Source organism: Trachypithecus francoisi, unplaced genomic scaffold (genome assembly GCF_009764315.1).
Source record: "Trachypithecus francoisi isolate TF-2019V2 unplaced genomic scaffold, Tfra_2.0 Lachesis_group9, whole genome shotgun sequence".
NCBI classification, from domain to species: Eukaryota; Metazoa; Chordata; class Mammalia; order Primates; family Cercopithecidae; genus Trachypithecus; species Trachypithecus francoisi.
In genome coordinates, this window is record NW_022681474.1 from 43,928,664 (window position 1) to 43,950,563 (window position 21,900).

At 41.1% G+C, this 21,900-nt stretch overlaps 1 protein-coding gene across 3 annotated transcripts; it reads right to left on the reverse strand.

Moving 5' to 3' along the window:
• Positions 1–590: 590 nt before the first annotated feature.
• DYDC1 (DPY30 domain containing 1) lies at positions 591–21,455 on the reverse strand. 3 transcript variants are annotated; one of them, XM_033209128.1, is made up of 7 exons: positions 21,068–21,445; positions 17,249–17,418; positions 16,698–16,799; positions 7,212–7,304; positions 3,923–3,979; positions 3,295–3,399; positions 591–696 (listed from the first exon to the last, which is right to left on the reverse strand). In XM_033209128.1, the coding sequence occupies exons 2-7, from the start codon at positions 17,393–17,395 to the stop codon at positions 667–669; spliced, it is 534 nt and encodes a 177-aa protein (XP_033065019.1). In that variant the 5' UTR covers positions 17,396–17,418; positions 21,068–21,445; the 3' UTR covers positions 591–666. The 3 variants fall into 3 exon arrangements, with proteins under 3 accessions (XP_033065019.1, XP_033065015.1, XP_033065018.1); XM_033209124.1 differs by lacking the exon at positions 591–696 and having other exon boundaries at positions 1,086–3,399; positions 21,068–21,455; XM_033209127.1 differs by lacking the exons at positions 591–696; positions 21,068–21,445 and adding an exon at positions 20,894–21,012 and having other exon boundaries at positions 1,086–3,399.
• Positions 21,456–21,900: the final 445 nt, after the last annotated feature.

The window sequence follows — 21,900 nt, forward strand, 5'->3', positions numbered from 1 at the left end:
TGAGCCCTGCACAATGGTAACCTCACTCACTTCTCACAGACCAGCAACTTTCTTTTCTTTTCTTTTCTTTTCTTTTTTTTTTTTTTTTAAGACAGAGTCTCACTCTGTCGCCCAGGCTGCAGTGCAGTTGTATGATCTCAGCTCATGCAACCTTCTCCTGCCTCAGCCTCCTAAGTAGCTGGGATTACAGATGCCCACCACCACGCCCGGCTAATTTTCTTCCGTATTTTTAGTAGAGATGGGGTTTCACCATGTTGGCTAGGCTGGTCTCAAACTCCTGACCTCAAATGATCCATCTGCCTCGGCCTCCCAAAGTGCTGGGAGGGATTACAGGTGTGAGCCACTGCTCCCAGCCAGCAACTTGCCTCTCAGGCAGTCTTCCTCTTGCATAGACGCACATATTAGTTCAGCTCACCTCCCATTTGCCTCTTTTGGTTGCTTCAGCAAACTGTCCTATTTTCCCAATGGAAATGTATAAATAACCAGTTGAACTGAAGGATCCAAAATAATACTTTGAGGCTACTCTTGAAGCCCATTCATAAGCTGTCCTTAGAGGAAAAAAAAAAGTAGAGTTCAAGTTTGAAGGCAAAAAAATACAAATTGGGAAATTCATGATTTGAAATTTGAAACAAACAAAAACATTTATTGTTCTCAGGTTGGTTGGTCCTACAAATCTTGATCAATGTTTAATGCAACCTAAAAGCAAAACAAAAAGTAAATATGCCTTAATACAATTAGAACTGTGAAAAGGCACAAGCCAAAGAAATAAAACTTAGGGGCCGGGCGCGGTGGCTCAAGCCTGTAATCCCAGCACTTTGGAGGCCGAGACGGGCGGATCACGAGGTCAGGAGATCGAGACCATACTGGCTAACACGGTGAAACCCCATCTCTACTAAAAATACAAAAACTAGCCGGGCGAAGTGGCGGGCGCCTGTAGTCCCAGCTACTCGGGAGGCTGAGCAGGAGAATGGCGTGAACCCGGGAGGCGGAGCTTGCAGTGAGCTGAGATCCGCCACTGCACTCCAGTCCGGGCGACAGAGCGAGACTCCGCCTCAAAAAAAAAAAAAAAAAAAAAAAAAAAAGAAATAAAACTTAGGTAACTTCTATGTGACTACATGAATGAAATTTTTGGGAGTTTCAGATGATTTCAAATGATATGCAAATTGAATATAACCATAAATTACGTTCTCAAAGTAGTTATTGTTCCATCCTTTCTTCTACTTCTCTTACTATGCGTTCTTATCCTTCTCGTAGGCTCCTCTTCCTGTGGCCATCCCTTCAGTGTTGGAATTGCTAATGGTTCCTCCCTGAGCCCCCAGGCCTTGACACACTGCACACTCTCCTAGGTACCTTACTCACTCCCCTTGCTTCATTCAGCACATATGCCCATGACTGCTGAATTTATATCTCCGGCCTGGGCCCCTTCCTAACATCAACTGTTCTTGGCTATTTTCACCTGCATATCTCAGAGCCACCTGAGAGTCAACATCTCTGCAACTGAAGTCATCAGTTTTTAAAAACCTGCTTCCTCTTCTTATGTTCATCAACTCATCAAATGGTAACACTCTTAACTCAGTAGCCCAAGGAAGACATTGAGGCTTCATCCTGACCCTGCCCTGCACTGATCCTGTGAGCCAGTCTTAAATCCACTCAGTTCCCTCCATCTCTGCTGTCTAACCCTAGTCATCTTACATCTGGATCAGTGCAATAACTTCCTAAGTGGTCTCCCTTTTTCCACTCCTGCTCCACACCAATCCTCTCTCCACCTTATAAAACACAGATTGAATCTTTAAGTCCTTTCAGTAACTCCTACTGCACCTAAGTCCAAAATCCCTAAGGCAACATACAAGTCCCAGTGTGCTCTGCCTTTATCCACCTCTCCAGCTTAAAATCATACCATTTTCCTAGTTCCACTCACCTTAGCCATTAATACTGGACGACTTCAGTCCCTTGAAAGCATCTTGCTGTCTCTATCCTCTGGGCTCATCTCAGGCTAGTTCCTTGAACTTCACCTCCTCAGGAAGACTTGTCCAGCCCGGGTCAAGTCTCTCCCTACTCTGTCCCTCAAAGAACCTTACCTTCCCCATTGGCCCATGTCCCCCAAGGGCAGAAGCCCAATCCATTTTGTTCATTGGCATTTTCTAGCTCCCTGCATAGTGCCAAATCATAGCTGACATTTAATAAAACTTTAAACAATTAACACTGAGTCTGTGCAGCTCCACTTTCTGAACAGCTCTTGAAAATAACATTTACTTCAGGCCATCAACATCTTGTCCCCTAGATTACTACCTCCTAAGCCGTCTCCTGACACCTACTTCTCCATTTTCTTCCCCACACCGTTGCCAGATGGTCTTTGCAAAATGCAGTTCTCATCATATGAGCCTCCACTGCCTTCGGGATAAAATCTAAGCCTCTGAACAGAAATGACAAGTGCTTTCATGGTCTGGCCTCTGCTTTCTCCTGGCCTCAGCTCTCACCCCTCCCTGCCTCACTCCCTCTACACTCTCTCCTATCTGGGTCTTCACACCTTCCGTGCTCTCTGCCTGGAGCACTACCCTCGGCCTCCCATGCCACCAGTGAGTAGCAAATCATTAGCTTCCTTCCCTGACTGAGGTTCCTCAACTGTGCTGGCTGTCCCTCCTTGTTAGTGTACACAAATTAAAGTGACAAAATGTACCCTTCTTCCAGGACAGTCCTGGCTTACATCTGCTGATCCGGCTCTCATTCTCAAAAGCATACTGGTTTGGACAATAAATTATGTGGTCCTGCTAACCATGACTATTAAATGCTCATCTAATTGTCTGTTTCTCCCCTGACAATAAACTCCACAAGGTCAAAGCCATCTGCCTTATTCACCACACCATCGGGCATAGTGCCTGGCATATGGAAGATGTGGTATGTTTGTTAAATAAACAAATGTACTTACATACTGGAGAAGCATGCACTCTCATTAAGGCATTCATTTGGTTCCAGGGTTTGTTATTGAGGACCAAAATCGTGCCCCCCACACCAAATTTAAAGATCATGTATTTCACAAAATGGTTTTAAAACATATTTTGAAGAAGTTTTGAGGTTACAGATACAGAAATAAAGATAAGCCAGTGACACTCTTCACAAAAGGGCAGAATGCCAATTAGGAATATAATCGGCAACCAGGGAACTGATTTTCTTTCTCCGAAGCAAAAGGCCCGTTTGCCAACCAATCCTGGCCTAGCCTCATTTTCCCTGGGCTTTACCTAAGTGAAAAAATCAAAAACAAAAAAGAGTTTTTTTACAAAACACGCTGATACTGACATCAGAAAACATTGGTTCATCAAGTTCTTCCACTCTGCTCAAGTTAGGTGCTCCATAACGATTGCTGATTTCAGCTAGTGTTTTGCCTGAGTCTAGTGTTGCTTCCTACAATCAAAAAATCGATGTTTACTTTTACATTATTTCAAAATTAATACATTACTTTTCTTTCAATTTTGATTAAAAATTTTCTGATTTATAACATCAAAATTCAACATTATTAATTAGTGGAATTAACCAATTTCTGTTAATGACAAGAGAATTCTGGTAATGATTTGAGTATCCTAGAATATAAAGCTAGAATTCTGGCAATAAATGCTAAAACTTTTTTTTAAATACCTGCAGAAATTTAAAACAATTGTAAGTAATTATGTGGTAAATAGCTTCAATATCTCAAGAGAGCCTAGTTTTTAAAAATCCAAACACAAACTGAATGTCCAATTTTTACCTACTGTGAGATTTTGCTTCAAAGCACATTATGTGTGACTTGTTATTACCAGAAAATATATATGGACTATCAGGTTTGAAAATATACTTGCTAAAAATTTAGCTACTTATGCATCAAAATTAAGCTTAAATTATAGGATACTCAATTCATGTCACATACCATAGAATGACTTTTTCTTCTCACCTCTGAATGTAGAGTATCTTCACTCCTAACCAGATTTTCCATATTCATTCTCATCTCCTATAATATATAAAAATTAAGAAAATACTTTGAATATACTTCATTTTGATTTCATATTTCATTTTTGGCATTTTTATTTTTACACAATGCTATGATCAATTTAAAGCAAAAATGCTGTCACTCTGAAAGAGAATGATCTGATTACATATTACAAAACTGCAGATCACAGTCTTATTTAATACTCTATACTAACAGAAGGCAACCACGTTTTATATATAATTAAATAAAACTTTTTAAAAAGTGAAATGGACTGAAACATTTAAACTGAAGCCAAATTATCTGCCAAAATAAAAACTGACAAAATAAAAATTATAATAGAACCTTAGAACAAGAGATTTTAAAGAGAAACTACACTTAAGCAGAGTTTTGCACATAATGAGAAAGAAGTAAACACTTCTACAGGAACAAATCTGGCCCAATGCAGAGGGACCTGAGCAATGCCCTCTTTAATACTCTGAGCACTGCAGTAGGAATGTACTGCCCAATATGGGAGGCCTCTTTCTGAATGGGAAAACATTCTTCTAGCCAGCTAAACCTTGCTATGCCATCTACCTTTTCATTCTAAAGCAGCACGGTGGCCTAACTGACCCTGAGCTGATTCATTCTGGCTGCTAGAACACCAGTGATTTCTTGATCATACATATGGTTACCCTAATGATAGGAACATAAACAGCACTGTTTTCCCAAGACCACTCCATTTTCCTGGTAACTTCTTATCCAGCATCCACAAGGCTATATTGGGAACATCCATATTCTTACAGGACCATGTTCCTCTACCACAGAGATGGATATTTGACACAAACGAAGTCAGTCAGAATCCTTCTCCAAGATTCTTTTCCTAACTGAAACTAAAACAAGGCATCCATTCCTCTTAGATAGTAGAAACCACAACATTCTAAGACTCAGAAGCCATTAAGGCTCATGTTCCCCACCCATATGCAGCAAAGCAGCCCATAGTGAAAGAGTGAAACTAACAACCAGGGGAACAGCAGAGGGGTGAGCCCTGGTAGCATCTGATTCTCTTGCTCCCAAAGTCTGAAAGGCCCAGTGATACCGAGTCCTTCACAGTTTAGGTATTAAACCCTTCCTTCAACCCAGAATCCTTCCAGCAAATTTCCCTTTGCACATAATAGTTTAAATTGTGAGTCTGCAGCCATAAGAAAGCCAGGGGAAAGAACATGAGTGGACTCAACTCTGAGCAATGTGCGAGGAAGTGGTACTTTGCAGGGGACTACCTATGCTATGGTGAGGGATGATAAGCCAATAGAAATAGGAATTACTAAAGTTATTGTGGCTCTGGTCACACAAGCTGCTGATGCCTAGAGATAGTAAAATAACATGAATGTGGCTCTCTGGAGTCACAAAATAGAGACCAATCCTTCCTATAGACTTTTAAGCACTTTAATGTAACTATCAGATCATTTTGATTAAAAAATATTTTAAATTCCTTTATTTTGATCACTGCCTTCTTGATATGTTCCTGTATTTTCTTTTTCAGTTCAGATCTGTGAATCTCTTTCAAAAATTAATTTTTAATTTTTACTGACATATAATAGCTGTACATATTTATGATATACATTTGATATTTTGATACAAGTATACAATATGTAATGATCAAATCAGGATATTTGAGATATCCATCATCTTAAACATTATATCTTTGTGAACCTCTTTTTTTTTTTTTTTTTTTTGAGACAGAGTCTCGCTCTGTTGCCCAGGCTGGAGTGCAGTGGCGAGATCTAGGCTCACTGCAAGCTCTGCCTCCTGGGTTCACGCCATTCTCCTGCCTCAGCCTCCCCAGTAGCTGAGACTACAGGCGGCCACCACCATGCCCGGCTAATTTTTTTGTATTTTTAGTAGAGATGGGGTTTCACCATGTTAGCCAGGATGGTCTCGATCTCCTGACCTCATGATCCGCCCACCTCAGCTTCCCAAAGTGCTGGGATTACAGGCGTGAGCCACGGTGTCCGGCCCTTTTGTGAATCTTAAAGAGAAAGGGATGCTTGTGTATGTGTGCATACAGGCATATCCCTGTGCTCACACTACACTCAGACTAAGACAGCATCAGCGTCTGTATTTTTTTAAATTATGTATAGGGCTTTTATCCTTTTAAAAAAATCTCACTTTTTGATTTAATTCACCATTCATACTTTAAAAATATTGCTTTAATAAATGATTCTCTCATTTAAGCATCAATAAACATAATGAACATTGTCTATAAAACCTGCTTCTTTTTTTAGTTTTAATTATGGAATAAAAAGGGGGAGCAACATTTGATTAAGAGATAGTAGCTATAAACTCAGTCATCTAGAATATTGGTCTATATGACTCATAGCTTTTGGATGCAGGAAATATGGGTCAAACTCGAGACCTGACATGATACAGACACAACCAATGAAGATGGGCTTTCTTTAAATAAGTTACTTTAGGCCGGGTGTGGTGGCCCACATCTGTAATCCCAGCAATTTGGGAGGACAAGGTGGGCAGATTGAGCTCAGGAGTTCGAGATCAGCTTGGACAACATGGCGAAACCCCATCTCTACTAAAAATACAAAAAATTAGCCAGGCATGGTTGTGCGTGCCTGTAATCCCAGCTACTCAGGAGGCTGAGGCACGAGAATTGCTTGAACCTGGGAGGTGGAGGTTGCAGTGAGCCGAGATCATGCCACTGTACTCCAGCCTGGGTGACAGAGTGAGACTCTGTCTCAAAACAAACAAACAAACAAACAAAAAACAAACAAAAGAAATAAGTTACTGCATAGTTTATTTTAATGAAAGGCATGAAAGTCCATTATGAACATATTTTAAAATGTAAATTCTTGTTGTTAATACATTAACATAAAGACATAGACTACTGCCTCTGAGATCAGAATACCCTCAATATTCAACATCAGCTAATATAACTAGAAACAGCTAGCTCTTGACTAAAATGTTGAGGGTATCACTATTAGAGAACCCTACTACTCACAGAGAAGTTTCATAAACACGATTGTATTTGATTGTATAAGAATCCAGTGAGACATTCCTAATAGTATTATACTGCTAGCTCTAGTTTTGAAACAGGTAAACTGAGACTGAAAAAGGTCATGAGACTTGTTTAGCTTACACAGCTAATATGTGGCATGTCTTCAGACTACAAATCCCATGGTCCTTCTGCCAAAAGCTGAAATAAACAGTTTGAAGATTCTAGAGAGTTTTAAATAAAACTGACATTTATAAAACTTCAAATTACCTTGTCTAATTGTTTTTGAGCTCTCTGTAGTTCTTGTATTCTCTGCCTCTCTTTTTCTTGCATTTCCAACTCCAGCTGCAATGCCAGCTGTTGCTGAATATTCAGAAATATGTCATATTACAGTTAGATTAATTGCAAGATAATTAAGTTTACACCCACCTTCCTTTCAGAAACTTACGATAAACGGTCACATCCAACTAATACTTTAGTTTCTACAAAAGTTTCCTGAGGCATAAAAATTTTAAAAAAGATTTTAATCTTCCTTAATTGCAAATTATAGAAAGCACAATTTGTACAAAATCATTTTCTCTTTTCTTCTTAAAGTAACAAATGAGATTGCAATAACTTTCCAGATAAATTTCTTTAAGCATAGATGGGTCTTCAAATAGCCACACATTGGTTGTAGAAGAGTGAGTGAGAAACTCTTCAGAGTATCATCTGATGGCTCTTGCCTATAATCCCAGCACTTTGGGAGGCCAAGGTGGGCAGATCATTTGAGGTCAGGAATTTGAGAAGAGCCTGGCCAACATGGTGAAACCCTGTCTCTACTAAAAACACAAAAATTAGCTGCAAAAAAGATTACAGGGTGGCACACGGCTGTAATCTCAGCTACTCGGGAGGCTGAGGCAGGAGAATCGCTTGAACCTGGGAGGTAGAGGTTGCAGTGAGCCGAGATTGTGCCATTGCATTCCAGCCTAGGCAACAGAGTAAGACTCCCTGAAAAAGAAAGAAGAAGAAAGAAAGAAAAGAAAAGAAGGAAGGAAGGAAGGAAGGAAGGAAGGAAGGAAGGGGAAAGAAGGAAGGAAAGAAAGAGAGAAAGAAAACAAAACAAAAGAAAAGAAGAAAAAAGAACATCATCTGAAATCATGACTAACCAACAATATATTTGCTCCCAACTCAGCGTATCTGTCACACTAGGATAGGGTTCAGCAATAAAGCCTGTGGGCCAAAGCCAACCCAACTCCTATTTTTTACAGCTTACAAACAAAGAATGGCTTTTACATTTTTAAATGGAAAAATTTAAAAGAAATAATATTTCATGACATAGGAAAATGGTATGAAATTTAAATTCCAGCATCCTTAACTAAAGCTTTATTGAAACACAGCCATGCCCATTTGTTTAGGTATTGTCTATGAGCGCTTTGGTGCTGCCACAGCAGACTGTAGTCATTGTAACAGAGACCACACGTGGTGCACTCACCACTTTGCCCGCTGCCAGCACCCTACAAACCACAGTAACATTATTGTAACAGCAATGTTTGGAGTACCATGGTTATCACTATACTGTGACATTTTAAAAAATTATATCCAGCCGGGCGCGGTGGCTCAAGCCTGTAATCCTAGCACTTTGGGAGGCCGAGACGGGCGGATCACGAGGTCAGGAGATCGAGACCATCCTGGCTAACACGGTGAAACCCCGTCTCTACTAAAAAATACAAAAAACTAGCCGGGCGAGGTGGCGGGCACCTGTAGTCCCAGCTACTCGGGAGGCTGAGGCAGGAGAATGGCGTGAACCCAGGAGGCGGAGCTTGCAGTGAGCTGAGATCCGGCCACTGCACTCCAGCCTGGGCGACAGAGCGAGACTCCGTCTCAAAAAAAAAAAAAAAAAAAAAAAAACAGAATTGGCTGGGCATGGTGGCTCACACCTGTAATCCCAGCATGTGGGAGGCCTGAGGTCAGGAGTTCGAGATCAGCCTGGCCAACATGGTGAAACCCCGTCTCTACTAAAAATACCAAAAAAATTAAGCCAGGCAGGTGCCTGCAGTCTCAGCCACTTGGGAGGCTGAAGCAAGAGAATCACTCGAACCTGGGAGGCAGAGGTTGCAGTGAGCTGAGGTCGTGCCACTGCATTCCAGCTTGAGTGACAGAGCAAGACTCTGTCTAAAACAAAAACAAAAACAGAATTATCACAGCAGAATTTCTTTACAAAACTTATAAATGAAAATAAGTCTGCAACAAAAGTAGGGTTCCAAGCAGCTCATTTGTTATGCAAGCAAGGAAAGATATTTACCAATGGTGAGTGAATTAAAACATATTTTATTTCAGTGGCCAAAAAAATGTGTCCCAGAAAAAACAATCTTGTCTAAGATTTTAGCCTTTTGGTGAGAATAGCTGCTCAGAGTTGACACTGAGCAACATCAATAGTCAACTAAAAACAAGGCACATGATTCTGAGTGCCTTTCCTTGGCTCCTGATAAGTAGACAGATGTTCCTGACACTGCTCAGTTGTTCATGGAAAGGGTCAATGCTGAGTTTGAAGTGCCTGAAAAACCAAACCTCTATGAATAGTCTTTGATATGGTTTGGCTGTGTCCCCATTCAAATCTTGAATTTTATCTCCCAGAATTCCCAAGTGTTGTGGGAGGGACCCAGAAAGAATCATGGGAGCTGGTCTTCCCTGTGCTATTCTTGTGATAGTGAATAAGTCTCATGAGATCTGATGGGTTTATCAGGGGTTTCCACTTTTGCTTCTTCCTCATTTTCTCTTGCTGCCACCATGTAACAAGTGCCTTTCGCCGGGCGCGGTGGCTCAAGCCTGTAATCCCAGCACTTTGGGAGGCCGAGACGGGCGGATCACGAGGTCAGGAGATTGAGACCATCCTGGCTAACACGGTGAAACCCCGTCTCTACTAAAAAATACAAAAAACTAGCCAGGAGTGGTGGCGGGCGCCTGTAGTCCCAGCTACTCGGGAGGCTGAGGCAGGAGAATGGCGTAAACCCGGGAGGCGGAGCTTGCAGTGAGCTGAGATCCGGCCACTGCACTCCAGCCTGGGCGACAGAGCGAGACTCCCTCTCCAAAAAAAAAAAAAAAAAAAAGAAGTGCCTTTTGCCTCCCACCATGATTCTGAGACCTCCCCAGCAATATAGAACTGTTAAGTCCAATTAAACCTCTTTTTCTTCCCAGTGTTGGGTATGTCTTTATCAGCTGCTTGAAAACGGACTAATCCAGTCTTGATGGAACAATTACAGGCAAGAGTATTTTCAAAGTCATGTAGAAACACCAATTCAATACAACCTGCAGTGAAATCTGCTAAGATGTGTTACAGCTGACAGTGATAAAAATACGTGTGGAATAGAAAAAGGCTGAGCTGAACAAATTTACAGAGCTCATGAGAAATAGAGTGTTTAAAGACAGTAAGTTGTCAGCATATTACTCAACAGCAGCTACTCTGTGAAAGTATTTGAATCTATGATGTGTTATTGAGCCAGCGGTGTCAACAGTGACCTTCATTCACTCTTGTAAACTGGACCATCAGTTCCGTGAATTTTTGTCAGAAACAGAAGCTGAATATACCCTTATGTCCTACCACACAGCAATTCCATGGCTTAACAGTTATATCATGAATTTTTGAGCTCAGGGCCAAGATTTAACTTTTTATTGTGTAAATTGAAGGTGCATAGAATGTTTTGATATAGATATACATAGTGAATGCTTACCACAGGTAAGCAATTTCAATATCCATCATCTTAGACAGTATACTTTTGTATGGTAAGAGCACCTAAAATCTACTCTTAAAAAATTTTCAGTACACAATACAATCTTATTGGTTATCATCCTCATGATGTACTTTAGATCTCTATATTTATTCATACTGCATAATTGCAATTTTGTACCTTTTGACCTACATCTCCTCATTCTTATTCCAGGCCTACCCCCACTCCACCTGTTGGTAACCACTGTTCTAGTCTCTGTTTTTATGTATTCAACTTTTTTTTTTTTAAAGATTTCCACATAGAAGCATGTGGTATTTTTCTTTTGATGTCTGGTTTATTTCACTTAACATCACGTCCTTCAGTTTCATCCATGTCATCACAAATGGCAGGATCTACTTTTTTCTTAAAGCTGAGTAATATTCCTTTATATATACATATATGGAATACATATATGTGAGATATATATACAAGATATACATGAGAAATACATCTCACATTTTTTCGAGACAGGGTCTTGCTCTGTCACCCAAGTGGGAGTACAGTGGCGCCGCCTCAACCTCTGGGGCTCAAGCAATCCTCCCACCTCAGCTTCCTGAGTAGCTGGGACCACAGGTGCATGCCATCATCATCATGCCTGGATAATTTTTACATTTTTTCTAAAGATGAGGTCTCCCTATGTTGTCCAGGCTGGTCTCGAACTCTTGACCTCAAGTGATCCTCAGGTCTCCGCCTCCTAAAGTACTGGGATTACAGGTGTGAGCCTTTGTGCCCAGCTCACAATTTCTTTCTCCAGTCATCCACTGACAGACATTTAGGTTGTTTCCAAATCTTGGCTATTGTAAATAATGCTGCAATGGACATGGGAGTGCAGGTAATCTCTATGAGGTGCTGGTTTCGTTTCCTTTGAATATATACTGAGAAGAGGAATTACTGGGTCATATGGTAGCTTTTAATTTTTTGAAATACACCCATACCGTTTTGCATAATGGCTGCACCAATTTGTATTCCCATCAACAGTGGATAACAGTTCACTTTTCTCCACACCTTCACCAATATGTGTCTCTTCCCTTTTTTTTTTTTTTGCACTCACCCAGGCTGGAGTGCCTCAGCCTCCTGAGTAGCTGGGACTACAGGCACGCCTGGCTAATTTTTTGTATTTTTAGTAGAGATGGGGTTTCACCGTGTTAGCAAGGATGGTCTGGATCTCCTGACCGTGTGATCCACCCGCCTCAGCCTCCCAAAGTGCTGGGATTACAGGCGTCAGCCACTGCGCCCGGCCATGTCTCTTCCCTTTCTGATAACAGTCATCCGGATTACAGTGGCTCATGCCTGTAATCCGAACACTTTGGGAGGCCGAGGTGAGTGGATCACCTGAGGTCAGGAGTTCAAGACCAGCCTGGCCAACATGGCAAAACCCCGTCTCTACTAAAAATACAAAAAACAAAACAAAAAAAATTAACCTGGTGTGGTGGCAGGTGCCTGTAATCCCAGCTACTCAGGAGGCTGAGGCAGGGAAATCGCTTGAACATGCTACTTCACTCCAGCCTGGGTGAAAGAGCAAGACTTCGTCTTCAAAAAAAAAAAGAAAGAAAGCAGCCATCCTAATAGGGGTGAGGTAGTATCTCATAGTGGTTTTGATTTGATTTGCACTTCCCTGATGACTAGTGGTGTTGAACATTACCTGCCACTTTTAATAATATATCTGTTGGCCATTTTTATATCTTCTTTGGAGAAATACAGTCTGTTTAGGTCCTTTGCCCATTTTTTAATTGGGTTACTTTTTTTTTTTTTTTTTGCTATTGAATTTGCATTCCTTATATATTTCGGAGATTAACTCCTTATCAGATATATGGTTCACAAAATTTTCTCCCAATCCATAGGCTGCCTTTTTGTTTTGCTGATTGTTTGCTATGCAAGAGCATTTTAGTTTGACCTAGTCCCATTTGTTTAGGTTTGTTTTTATTGCCTGTGTTTTTGGTGTCATATCCAAAAAATCATTGCCAAGACCAATGTCAAGGAGCTTTTTCCACACTATGTTTTCTTCTGGGAGTTTTACAGTTTCAGATCTTCCATTCAGGTCTTTAATCTATTTTGAACTGATTTTTGTGTATGGTAGAAGACAGGATCCGGTTTCATTCTTTTGCATATGGATATCCGGTTGTCCCAGCACCATTAATTGAAGAGACTATCCTTTTCCCTTTGTGTTTTCTTGCAGGGCTTGTCAAAAATTAGTTGACTGTATATACTTCAGCTTATTCCTGGGGTTCTCTATTCTGTTCCACTGGTCTATGTGTCTGTTTTTATGCCAATACCATACTGTTGTAATTACTATGGCTTTATAATATTATTCTGGATCAAGTAATTTGATACTTCCAAGTTCATTTTTCTTTCTCAGGATTGCTTTGGCTATTCAGGGTCTTCTGTACTTCCATACAAATTTTAGAATTGGGTTTTTCTATTTCTGTGAAGAATGCCATTGGAATTTTGATCGGGATTGAGATGAATCTGCAGATTATTTTAGGGAGTATAGACAGTTTAACAATACTAACTCTTCTGATATATGAACACAAGATATCTTTCCGTTTATTTGTGTCTTCCTCAATTTTTTGCATTAGTATTTTACAGTTTTCAAGGTATAGATGTTTCACCTCCTTGGTTAAATTTATTCCTAAGTATATTATTGTTTTTGAAGCTATTATAAATAAGATTGTTTTCTTGGTTTCTTTTTCAAGTAAGTTATTGGTAAACAGGATTTAAATTTTTCTTAATGAGAAGAAATACTCTCAACCACTATTATCAAACATTCAACAGATTTGGAAATTAGCTTTGGCTGCAGACTTGATAATGTTTCTTAATTCATTCTAAAATTACACGGCAAAACATCACTCATATGTAAAACTTACACTGCAGTAAACTCATTTCAACAACAACTCATGTTGTTTGAATCACAAGCAATATAAAGCTGCTTTATACACTTCCAGTGCTGTTAAAACTAGAACAAGGTATTAGATCTTCGTTCCCAAACAAATTGGCAGTGGATGTATTTTCCAATCTCGAACTACAATTCCAGAGTGTTTGTAAGGCCTCAATATAAGTGCAAAGGAAATTTCCATATTTCAAAATCCATTTATGCAATTAAGAAACTTCCATCAACCTTCAGTTGGAAGTGGCTATTCTACAAAGTAATGCATGTTAAAAGGCAAACAGCAAGAGAAAAATATAATAGAATTCTAGAAATACGTTCTAAGGAATAAATACGCTCAATTTAAATTATACACACATAGACTGATAGCAATTGTTGACAGTAACTATGTATGTAAAAAGACATTTTCAAGGATGAAATACATAAAACCTCATTACAGATCAGCATTAGCAGATAAATATTTTTAAATAGATTTTGATGATAGACCACACTAATGCTGAACTTCAACCAAGTGAGATGTTATCTTTTAAAATTTTTTTAAATTCTCAATAGTAAACCTGTCTAACAAAAAATTTATATTCAATGATTGTTTGAATTTCATCAATAAAACATTTGCAAAAATTCATTTTCTCTCTTGCTATTCCTATATAATATGCCATAATGCCTTCATAATATCCTCAAATTTGCCTCTTGGCCTGCAAAGCATAAAATGTCTACTATCTGACAATGTATTCTAAAATAATAATTTTTTGCAAGTAAAGACATAATAAAGTGATTAATATCTCATTTGCAAAAGGCTTTTAAAGGTAATTCTTGGTATTCATATATTATCCCCACTAAGAAAAAAGTGATAGGGTAGGTAGCTGAAATGCAGAAACAGTTTCAATCAACTTTCAGACACTGATGGAGGAAGTTAAATAACTCCAACCTCTCAACAATAATGCAAAGTGTACTTGTTAAATAACAATCAGATTGATCAAAATAACCAGCTTCTTGACATTTTCAAGAAACTTCCAAAACCTAATCCCTTTCTTCACACGAGCAAAACTACTCAAAGCCATTCAAAACAAATTAAAAAAAAGTTCTCACTTCAAAAATAAGTTCTTACATAGAAAATGGCAATAAAAATACTTCCCTGTTCACAAAAAACTAGGCTTGCTGGAGAGTGCCTAAAATGTCAAGGAATTTCAAGTCAGCGGTACTGACTATGAGGACAACTGCTTTTGCAACCAGCAAGGAAATAACCAGAGTTCCCAACCTCTAGCTCACATGACTCAGAAGGTATCCAGAGGCCCCTCTGTTTTTCTTCATCTCAGCCACACTCTCTCTTAAGCCTTAAGATTGATCTCTCCTATCTATTTCTGCACACCAATCCACTCCATTAACTGGCCATAACATCTCCTGCATAATATTATTTTATCTTCCACCCTAATACAATACTTAGGATTCAGTACACAGTGGATTAGTTCATACTGGTCAACATAATATGGCTAGAGAAACTTTTTATTGCTAGTATTGCCAAATTATACACAGGTAAGACAAAGTAGGTGAGCCAAAGAGAGTTAAGTGTCTCCCACTTATGATGTAATTGCCTTGGGGAAGGAGAACCGCTGGGAATTCTCTGATTTTTGATAGAAAGGGACAGATACCAGCTATAGGAGCTGTAAGAGGAAAGATGGCTCCTCATCCACAGTTGCGGCTGCTGCAGGAAGCACCTGGCCTGTTTGGATGACAGTTTGACACCCAATTCAACACTTTTTAACCTCCCCTCAAGAATAAGCCAATGACTGAAAATGAAGACTCAGAAGCAGTAGAGTTTTCAACAGCCCTATCCTTCTAAGGGGCCTGCAGTTTTCTACCTCAATATCAGGGATAGGAAGTCAGTCAGATAAGCTATTTGCCAGGTCTATATTTTTCTTTTTATCTGCATACCCAAATAATAGACTTCTTTCCCCATTTTAAATATGTAAACTTGAGTCAAGACTCTGGAGTTAAGTATTATCTGGTAGAACTATAGAAGTAGCTTAAATTTAGCTTAGAAGCTCTCTATAAATTAAATCAGTCCAGAAGCCACTCTGGAACTTTCCTCTCTCCAGCTTGTACTCCATGACCCATCCCTTCAACAATTCCCTTACCAATATCTTCAGCTCCCTAATCATGCTACCCCAATCCTGCTTCAGTTAAAAGGTCCGCCTGTTCCACTTCTTCACGCAGATATCTGGGCCCAAGTGAAGAGAATCACATAATCACATAACCAAACCAAATAGCACGATTGATCTCCAACTGCTACCAAGTAATGCTAAATTATATCCCTCAACTCTTCTCTTCCATCCTCCAAAGCTGCCATTTCTAACCTTCACCACTCTGCCCATACCTCCTACTTTACACCCTTGTTCTTAGCAGATGATCATGGTGCCTACTTCATAAAGAAGACAGAAACTGTTGAACACAGAAAGTGCTTCCCCAACACCATTCTCTCCTCTTTCCGTCGATTATAATCAAAGAAGTGCCTTCTGACTGCCTAACCTATGATCCGGGCCCATTTCCTCTCATCTCCATGGCAAGCTGACCCTACGAATCATCCACTCTATTTCCTAATGTCATCCACTCACTCCTCTACTACTGTGCTCTTAAACACAAAAGCATCTCTCCTTGCTCTCAAAATCTTGAAAGCACTGCCTACATTTTCCATCTCCCCTGCCTAACTCCACCCACCCCCACCACTCCATCCACATTGTTCCCACCAAATTACAGTGGCCTCTGATGAACACTTTTCCATTCAGCAATAGATATGGTTGACCACTCAGATCTCACCAAAATACTCTTTCCCTTTGCCTTCTGTGACAGCACACTCTCTGCATTTTCCTCTTACCTGGAGGTATGGCATCTTTTGTATCAGCAACAGCAATGTAGAAAGGAATGTGTATGTATGTATACAAGAATGTAGTCAGGAAAACTCATGGCTGCTGCTTCTCCAGCAAGGAAGACACACACATCCATAAAGATGAAGATATTAGGAAGCCATATCTAGGTAACTGGAGATGGGAAGTTTATCAACATTTGGGCTGTGCCACGCTGAGGTTGGCATCGTTAATTCCAGTCCCCTCTGAACTATCCTACTTGCCTCACCTGCTGAAGTAAGAGCTCCTCTGCTTTAAGCCTCTCCATCATTTCCTGCTCCATCAGAGCTAATTCTCTTTCATGCTCCAGCTCGGCCATTTCCTTTTGTCTCTAGCATTGTTTAAAAACAACAGCACATGACTTCTTAGAGAGAAAGCAATTTGTAAAAGTAATCTTGAAAGCATTTAATAGAGACAATTAGGGAAAGCGTTAAGCAAATTATAGCCCATCCCTTTGGAAAAGATATAATAATTTGGGAAGATATTTTATCTGAATAATGAGCACAATATTAAAGTTATACATTGTGTATGATCACAAGTGCATAAACAAATATATAAATCTATAGAAAAAATACTTCCCATGAAAGGAATTACCTAAAAATCTAAATAGAAGTCTTCTTTGGGTACTGTTTTCTCCTTCCTACTTTTCATGTTGTTCAAGTTTTTGTATAATAAACATTATTTTTATAATAAAAATAATAATATTAAAGTTTTTAAAAAGCAGACAAGTTGGACCAATTTTTTTTTCTTCTAATTTTCTAGAAGGAGATTTCTACTTACCAGTTGTTCCATGGTCACATTTTCCTTAAACTTGTAAATCCACAATGCTAAATATTCTATTGGATCCACTGGGCGAACTCTTGCCACTTCTGCAAGACCTTGAGTTAAACATGCCCCAAGGTGCTTTTGAAGATATATTGACTCCATTTCTAACTCCTAAATAAAAACTCCTAAAAAGTAAGTGTTTTTGCATTACTGCAGGATATCTTCAGTAAAGTCACTATAAGACTAAACTCCAGTGAGTTGAACAAAGCCTTACATACACCCTGCCCTCAGTCATGTCCACCTCCTGTTGGGGGTGTCACAAGCAAGCTGGACCCAGGAAACTTCTAATAGTTTCCAAAAGGACTCCACAGAAGTCACTACAACTAACGTGGTTTCAAAAATCCTGAAGGACCTCAAGTCCAAGAGTCAGAAAAGAGATATTATCATTATTGATTTCAAGTTTACTTGATGCCAAGTAATGTGGGTCCCATTTAATTCTCACAACATACCTGAAAAATAGGTATCATGATCCCAATGGGAACATGAGCAAGCCCAGGCACAGAGAGCATAAGTGCATAGTTCAGGATCACACAGCTGGCAGATGAAGGAGACAGGGTTTGTACCCACCTCTTGATTCAGGATAACACAGCTGGCAGATGAAGGAGACAGAGTTTGTACCCACCTCCTGATTCCAAAACCCTAACCCTAAAGACTACACTAAAATGTCCCTCCTAAGCCATGAGAGCCATTTTTACAAAGCATCACAATAGTCCACCTTTTGGAAAAAAAAAAAAATCCATAAATTTCCAAGGCCAAAGAATAAAAACTCAGCCTCCAAATAATAACATATGAAGCTCCTCACAATCTGGCCCCAATTTTCTTTTCAGGTTCACCTCCAGACATCATCTCTCCTGGCCCCAGCACACCCTGGGCTCTAACTCCATGGATATCCTGCCATTCCGATGACCACCCCTTGCACATTTCCATCCCATGACTCTTGTACATGATGATCCCTCACTCTCCTCTCTCTCTCTCTCAAAAGATCTCCTCCCCTGCAAGGTAGAGAATCGTTTCTTATTCCCTGAGCTTTCCCAGGCAACCCAAAGAAGTTCCTCTTGCTCCAAGCAGCTTACACAGCATTTACCACACTATCATAGAGAATTACACTATCTCTGTGTGTGTGCGTCTGTCTTCCCATTAGAAGACAAACTCCTCTAGCTGCTTGAAGAGTGTTTTAATCACAGGGCTGACACAGCTGTCTCTCCATGGTGGCAAGGGAATGAATTTCTCCACTCTCCCAGTTATGTCTTACTCCTTCCAGTTATGAAGATAAACAGGAATAATCATAGACCAGATTGTTTTTAAAACAGAAAAGGCAAAACACAGCAACCAATCTCTTTCAGGTGCTTTGGAAAAATTGATCACCCTCAGATTACCCTTAATATTTTAAGAAATCCAGACTCTCCTGATAATCTGATGAAATGTAATCAATTGTTCAACAAATGTATAATGAATATTTGCTAGGTGCAATGGCTCACACCTGTAATCCTAGCACTTTGGGAGGCTGAGGTGGGTGGATCACCTGAGGTCAGGAGTTCGAGACCAGCCTGGCCATAGTGGTGAAATGCCGTCTCTACTAAAAATACAAAATTATCCAGGTATGGTGGCACATGCCTGTAATCCCAGCTACCAGGAAGGCTGAGGCAGGAGAATCACTTGAACCCAGGAGGCAGAGGTTGCAGTGAGCTGAGATTGTGCCATTGCACTCCAGCCTGGGCAACAAGAGTGAAACTTCATCTCAAAAAAACAAACAAACAAACAAAAATACCTGTTATAGGTCAGGCACCATGATAGGTACTGGGAATACAAAACTATTGTGGCTTGAATGTCTGTGTCCCCAAATATCCATATGTTGAAATCCTAACTCCCAATGTGATGGTATTAGGAGCCTTTGGGAAGTGATTAGATCATTAGTGTGGAGCCCTCATGCATGGGATTAATGCCCTTATAAAAAGAGATGGGAGAGCTTGCTCTCACTCTCTGCCATCTGAGAATAAAACTAGAAGACAGCCACCTGCACACCAGGCAAAGGGTCCTCACCAGACACCAGCAATGCCAATGCCTTGATTTTGGACTTTCCAGCCTCCAGAATGATGAGAAATAAATGTGTATTGTTTTTAAGCCACCCAGTGTTGGTAATTTGCTATAGCAGCCCAAACTAAAACAAAAACAGTCTCTGCCTTCGTGGAGCTTACAGATGAGAAGGGAAGATAAATATTTAAATCAATAAATATGAAATTGAAGTTAAAATAAGTACTATGAGACCAGAGAAGAGGAGGAGCTGATCAAGTCAGGAAAGTTTTAAAAAAAAAAAAAGCTTCTCTGGGGGTGACATTTGAGCTAAGCTCACATTTACTGAAAAAAAAAAAAAAAAAACAGTAAAATTAACATGACAAAGAAGAGAAGGAAGAGTCTTCTAGGTATGAGGAAAGGCCCTGATATAGGAATGAGCATGGCAATTACAGGGGATAGAATGTCACTGTGTCTAAACTTGTCCCTGGACAAATGCACCTAGCATTTTGCATAAAAGTTCAGAGACACTGACATCTAGGGGTCCGCCCATAACCCCCAATTTTTATTCTGTGGAAAAATTCAGTGTCTCTGAAATTTTATGCATAACCATGCGCATATGCCACATGACAGTGGTGGGAAGGCAAAATGGTGTAACTCCTATGGAGAAGAATTTGACAACATCTAGAAAATCACATATGCATTCACCCTTTGACTCATCAATCTTGCCTCTTGGATCCTATCTCAAAGATATAGTTGCAAAAATATGAAATGGCATATGCACACAGGTATTTGCAGTATTATTTACAATAGTCACACTGAAGCACCATCTAAATGTTCATCAAATTGGGGATTAAGAGCAACACAATGGATTATTATGCAGATATACAAGAGATGAAGAAACTAAAGAGTGATCTCTAAGACACAAAATAAAGAAAACAAGGTGCTGGAATTGTATATGGTCCGTCATCTTTTATATTAGCAACAGCAGTGGGGAAAGGAATGTGTGTATATATAAACATAGTCATAAAAACTCTAAAAACTGAAAACAAACTGGCACAAATGAACCTAATTCCAAATCAGGTTGATATTGGTGTCTTAACTACACAGAGAAAAGAATTATTACAACTGACTTTGGAACACAGTATCTTCACTGTATTTCTTCAGTAGGATATATGTGAAAGACCAAAACGCTACAAAGACATGTCAAAGTCATTTGAAGTAAAAAAAAAAAAAGGTGGGGGGGGAACAGACTCCTGTTACTGCTCCAGAAAGATACAATGTGGGAAGGTAGGAAGGGGACCATTATTCCCAAAGAGAAAACTTCTAGCCTACCAGTGGGGCCAAGTCAGGGGAGGCTCTGTCTGGGATTTCTGGGCATATCAGTGGGACCCAGGCAAGGCCTGCCAGCTTCCTTAGCATATTCCTGTCCGTGAAACGAGGATAATACCCATCTCTCCTGTGGTAAGCAATGTTATTTTTCATATACACCAATAGGCATCTTGGCTCAACATAAGAAAGCCGTTTCCCACAGAAACAGCTGCTTACAGCCTGAAGAAGGTGCCACAGAGATGGAAGGAGGTTCCTTACCCACACCTGGGAGACAGCCAGCCGACTGGGCAGGGGCACCCGCGCAGGGTTGTCAGACTTCTCAATTAAAAACCTAGCTCGCCCAGGTGACTCTGAATTTCAGATAAACAACGAATAACTGCATGATACTATATTTGTACTGAAAAGTAACTCGTTTATCTGAAATTCAGTTACCTGCGCATGCAGTACAGTATTGTATCTGGCAACCTCCCGGGGCGCTCAGTGTGGTTTTCCCACCCGGGAGTCTGGAAGAGTCTCCCGCAGCCCGCAGGAGACAGACGCAGCCTGCGCTCCCCGCTCAGGACGAGCAGGAGAAGAGCCGGCTGCTTTCGGGAGCCCCAGGCGCGAAGGGGCCTCCTTCCGCCTCAGGTGAGTCCTGCTCGACGCCCAAGGCCCAACGGTCAGAACCGCCTCTGCCCGCCGGACCCAGCGAAGCTAGAGGAACAAATCTCAAAAACAGTTCGGGCCCTCCCGGTGCGCACACCCGACACACGCGCCTGCTAGCCACTCGGCAGCCGCGTCCCGTTGCCAGGCAACGAGAGCGCGCGCCTAAGGAGCTCGCGTAGGTGAGCAGAGGGCGCGCAGTGGGCGGCGGAGGGGGAACGCGCGTCAGAAAGAGGGGGTCGTGGGGGGTCGCGCTGCAGGGAGGAGGGGGCGTGCAGGAGCAGGAGCGCGCGGCTGAGGGGCCGCGGCCGAATGGAGGGGGCGTGCAGGGGTAGGAGCGCCCGGCAGTGTAGAAGGGGCGCGGCAGAGTGGAGCGGACGCGGCAGAGAGGAGGGGGCGTGCAGGAGCTGGGAGCTCGACATAGATAAGGGGTCGTGCAGAAGGGGGCGCGCGCAAGGGGAGGGGGCCAGAGAGGAGCGGGCGTTCAGGGGGCGGGCGTGCGGCAGAAAGGAGGTGGTGTGCAGGAGGGAGAGCGCGCACGAGGGGGCAACGGGCAGAGAGGAGAGGGAATGCAAGAAGGGGAGCGCGGGAGAGAGAAGCGGGCGCGCTCCAAGGGGCGGGGG

Bases quoted from the DNA above. Each gene is read 5' to 3' on its own strand.
- DYDC1 (XM_033209124.1), bottom strand. From the start codon at position 17,395: ATGGAGTCAATATATCTTCAAAAGCACCTTGGGGCATGTTTAACTCAA. The intron at 16,800-17,248 runs GTAAGTAGAAAT...AAACAATGCTAG, and splicing joins ATGTGACCATGGAACAACTG to AGACAAAAGGAAATGGCCGA. The intron at 3,400-3,922 runs GTGAGAAGAAAA...TTTTGATTGTAG, and splicing joins AAGATACTCTACATTCAGAG to GAAGCAACACTAGACTCAGG.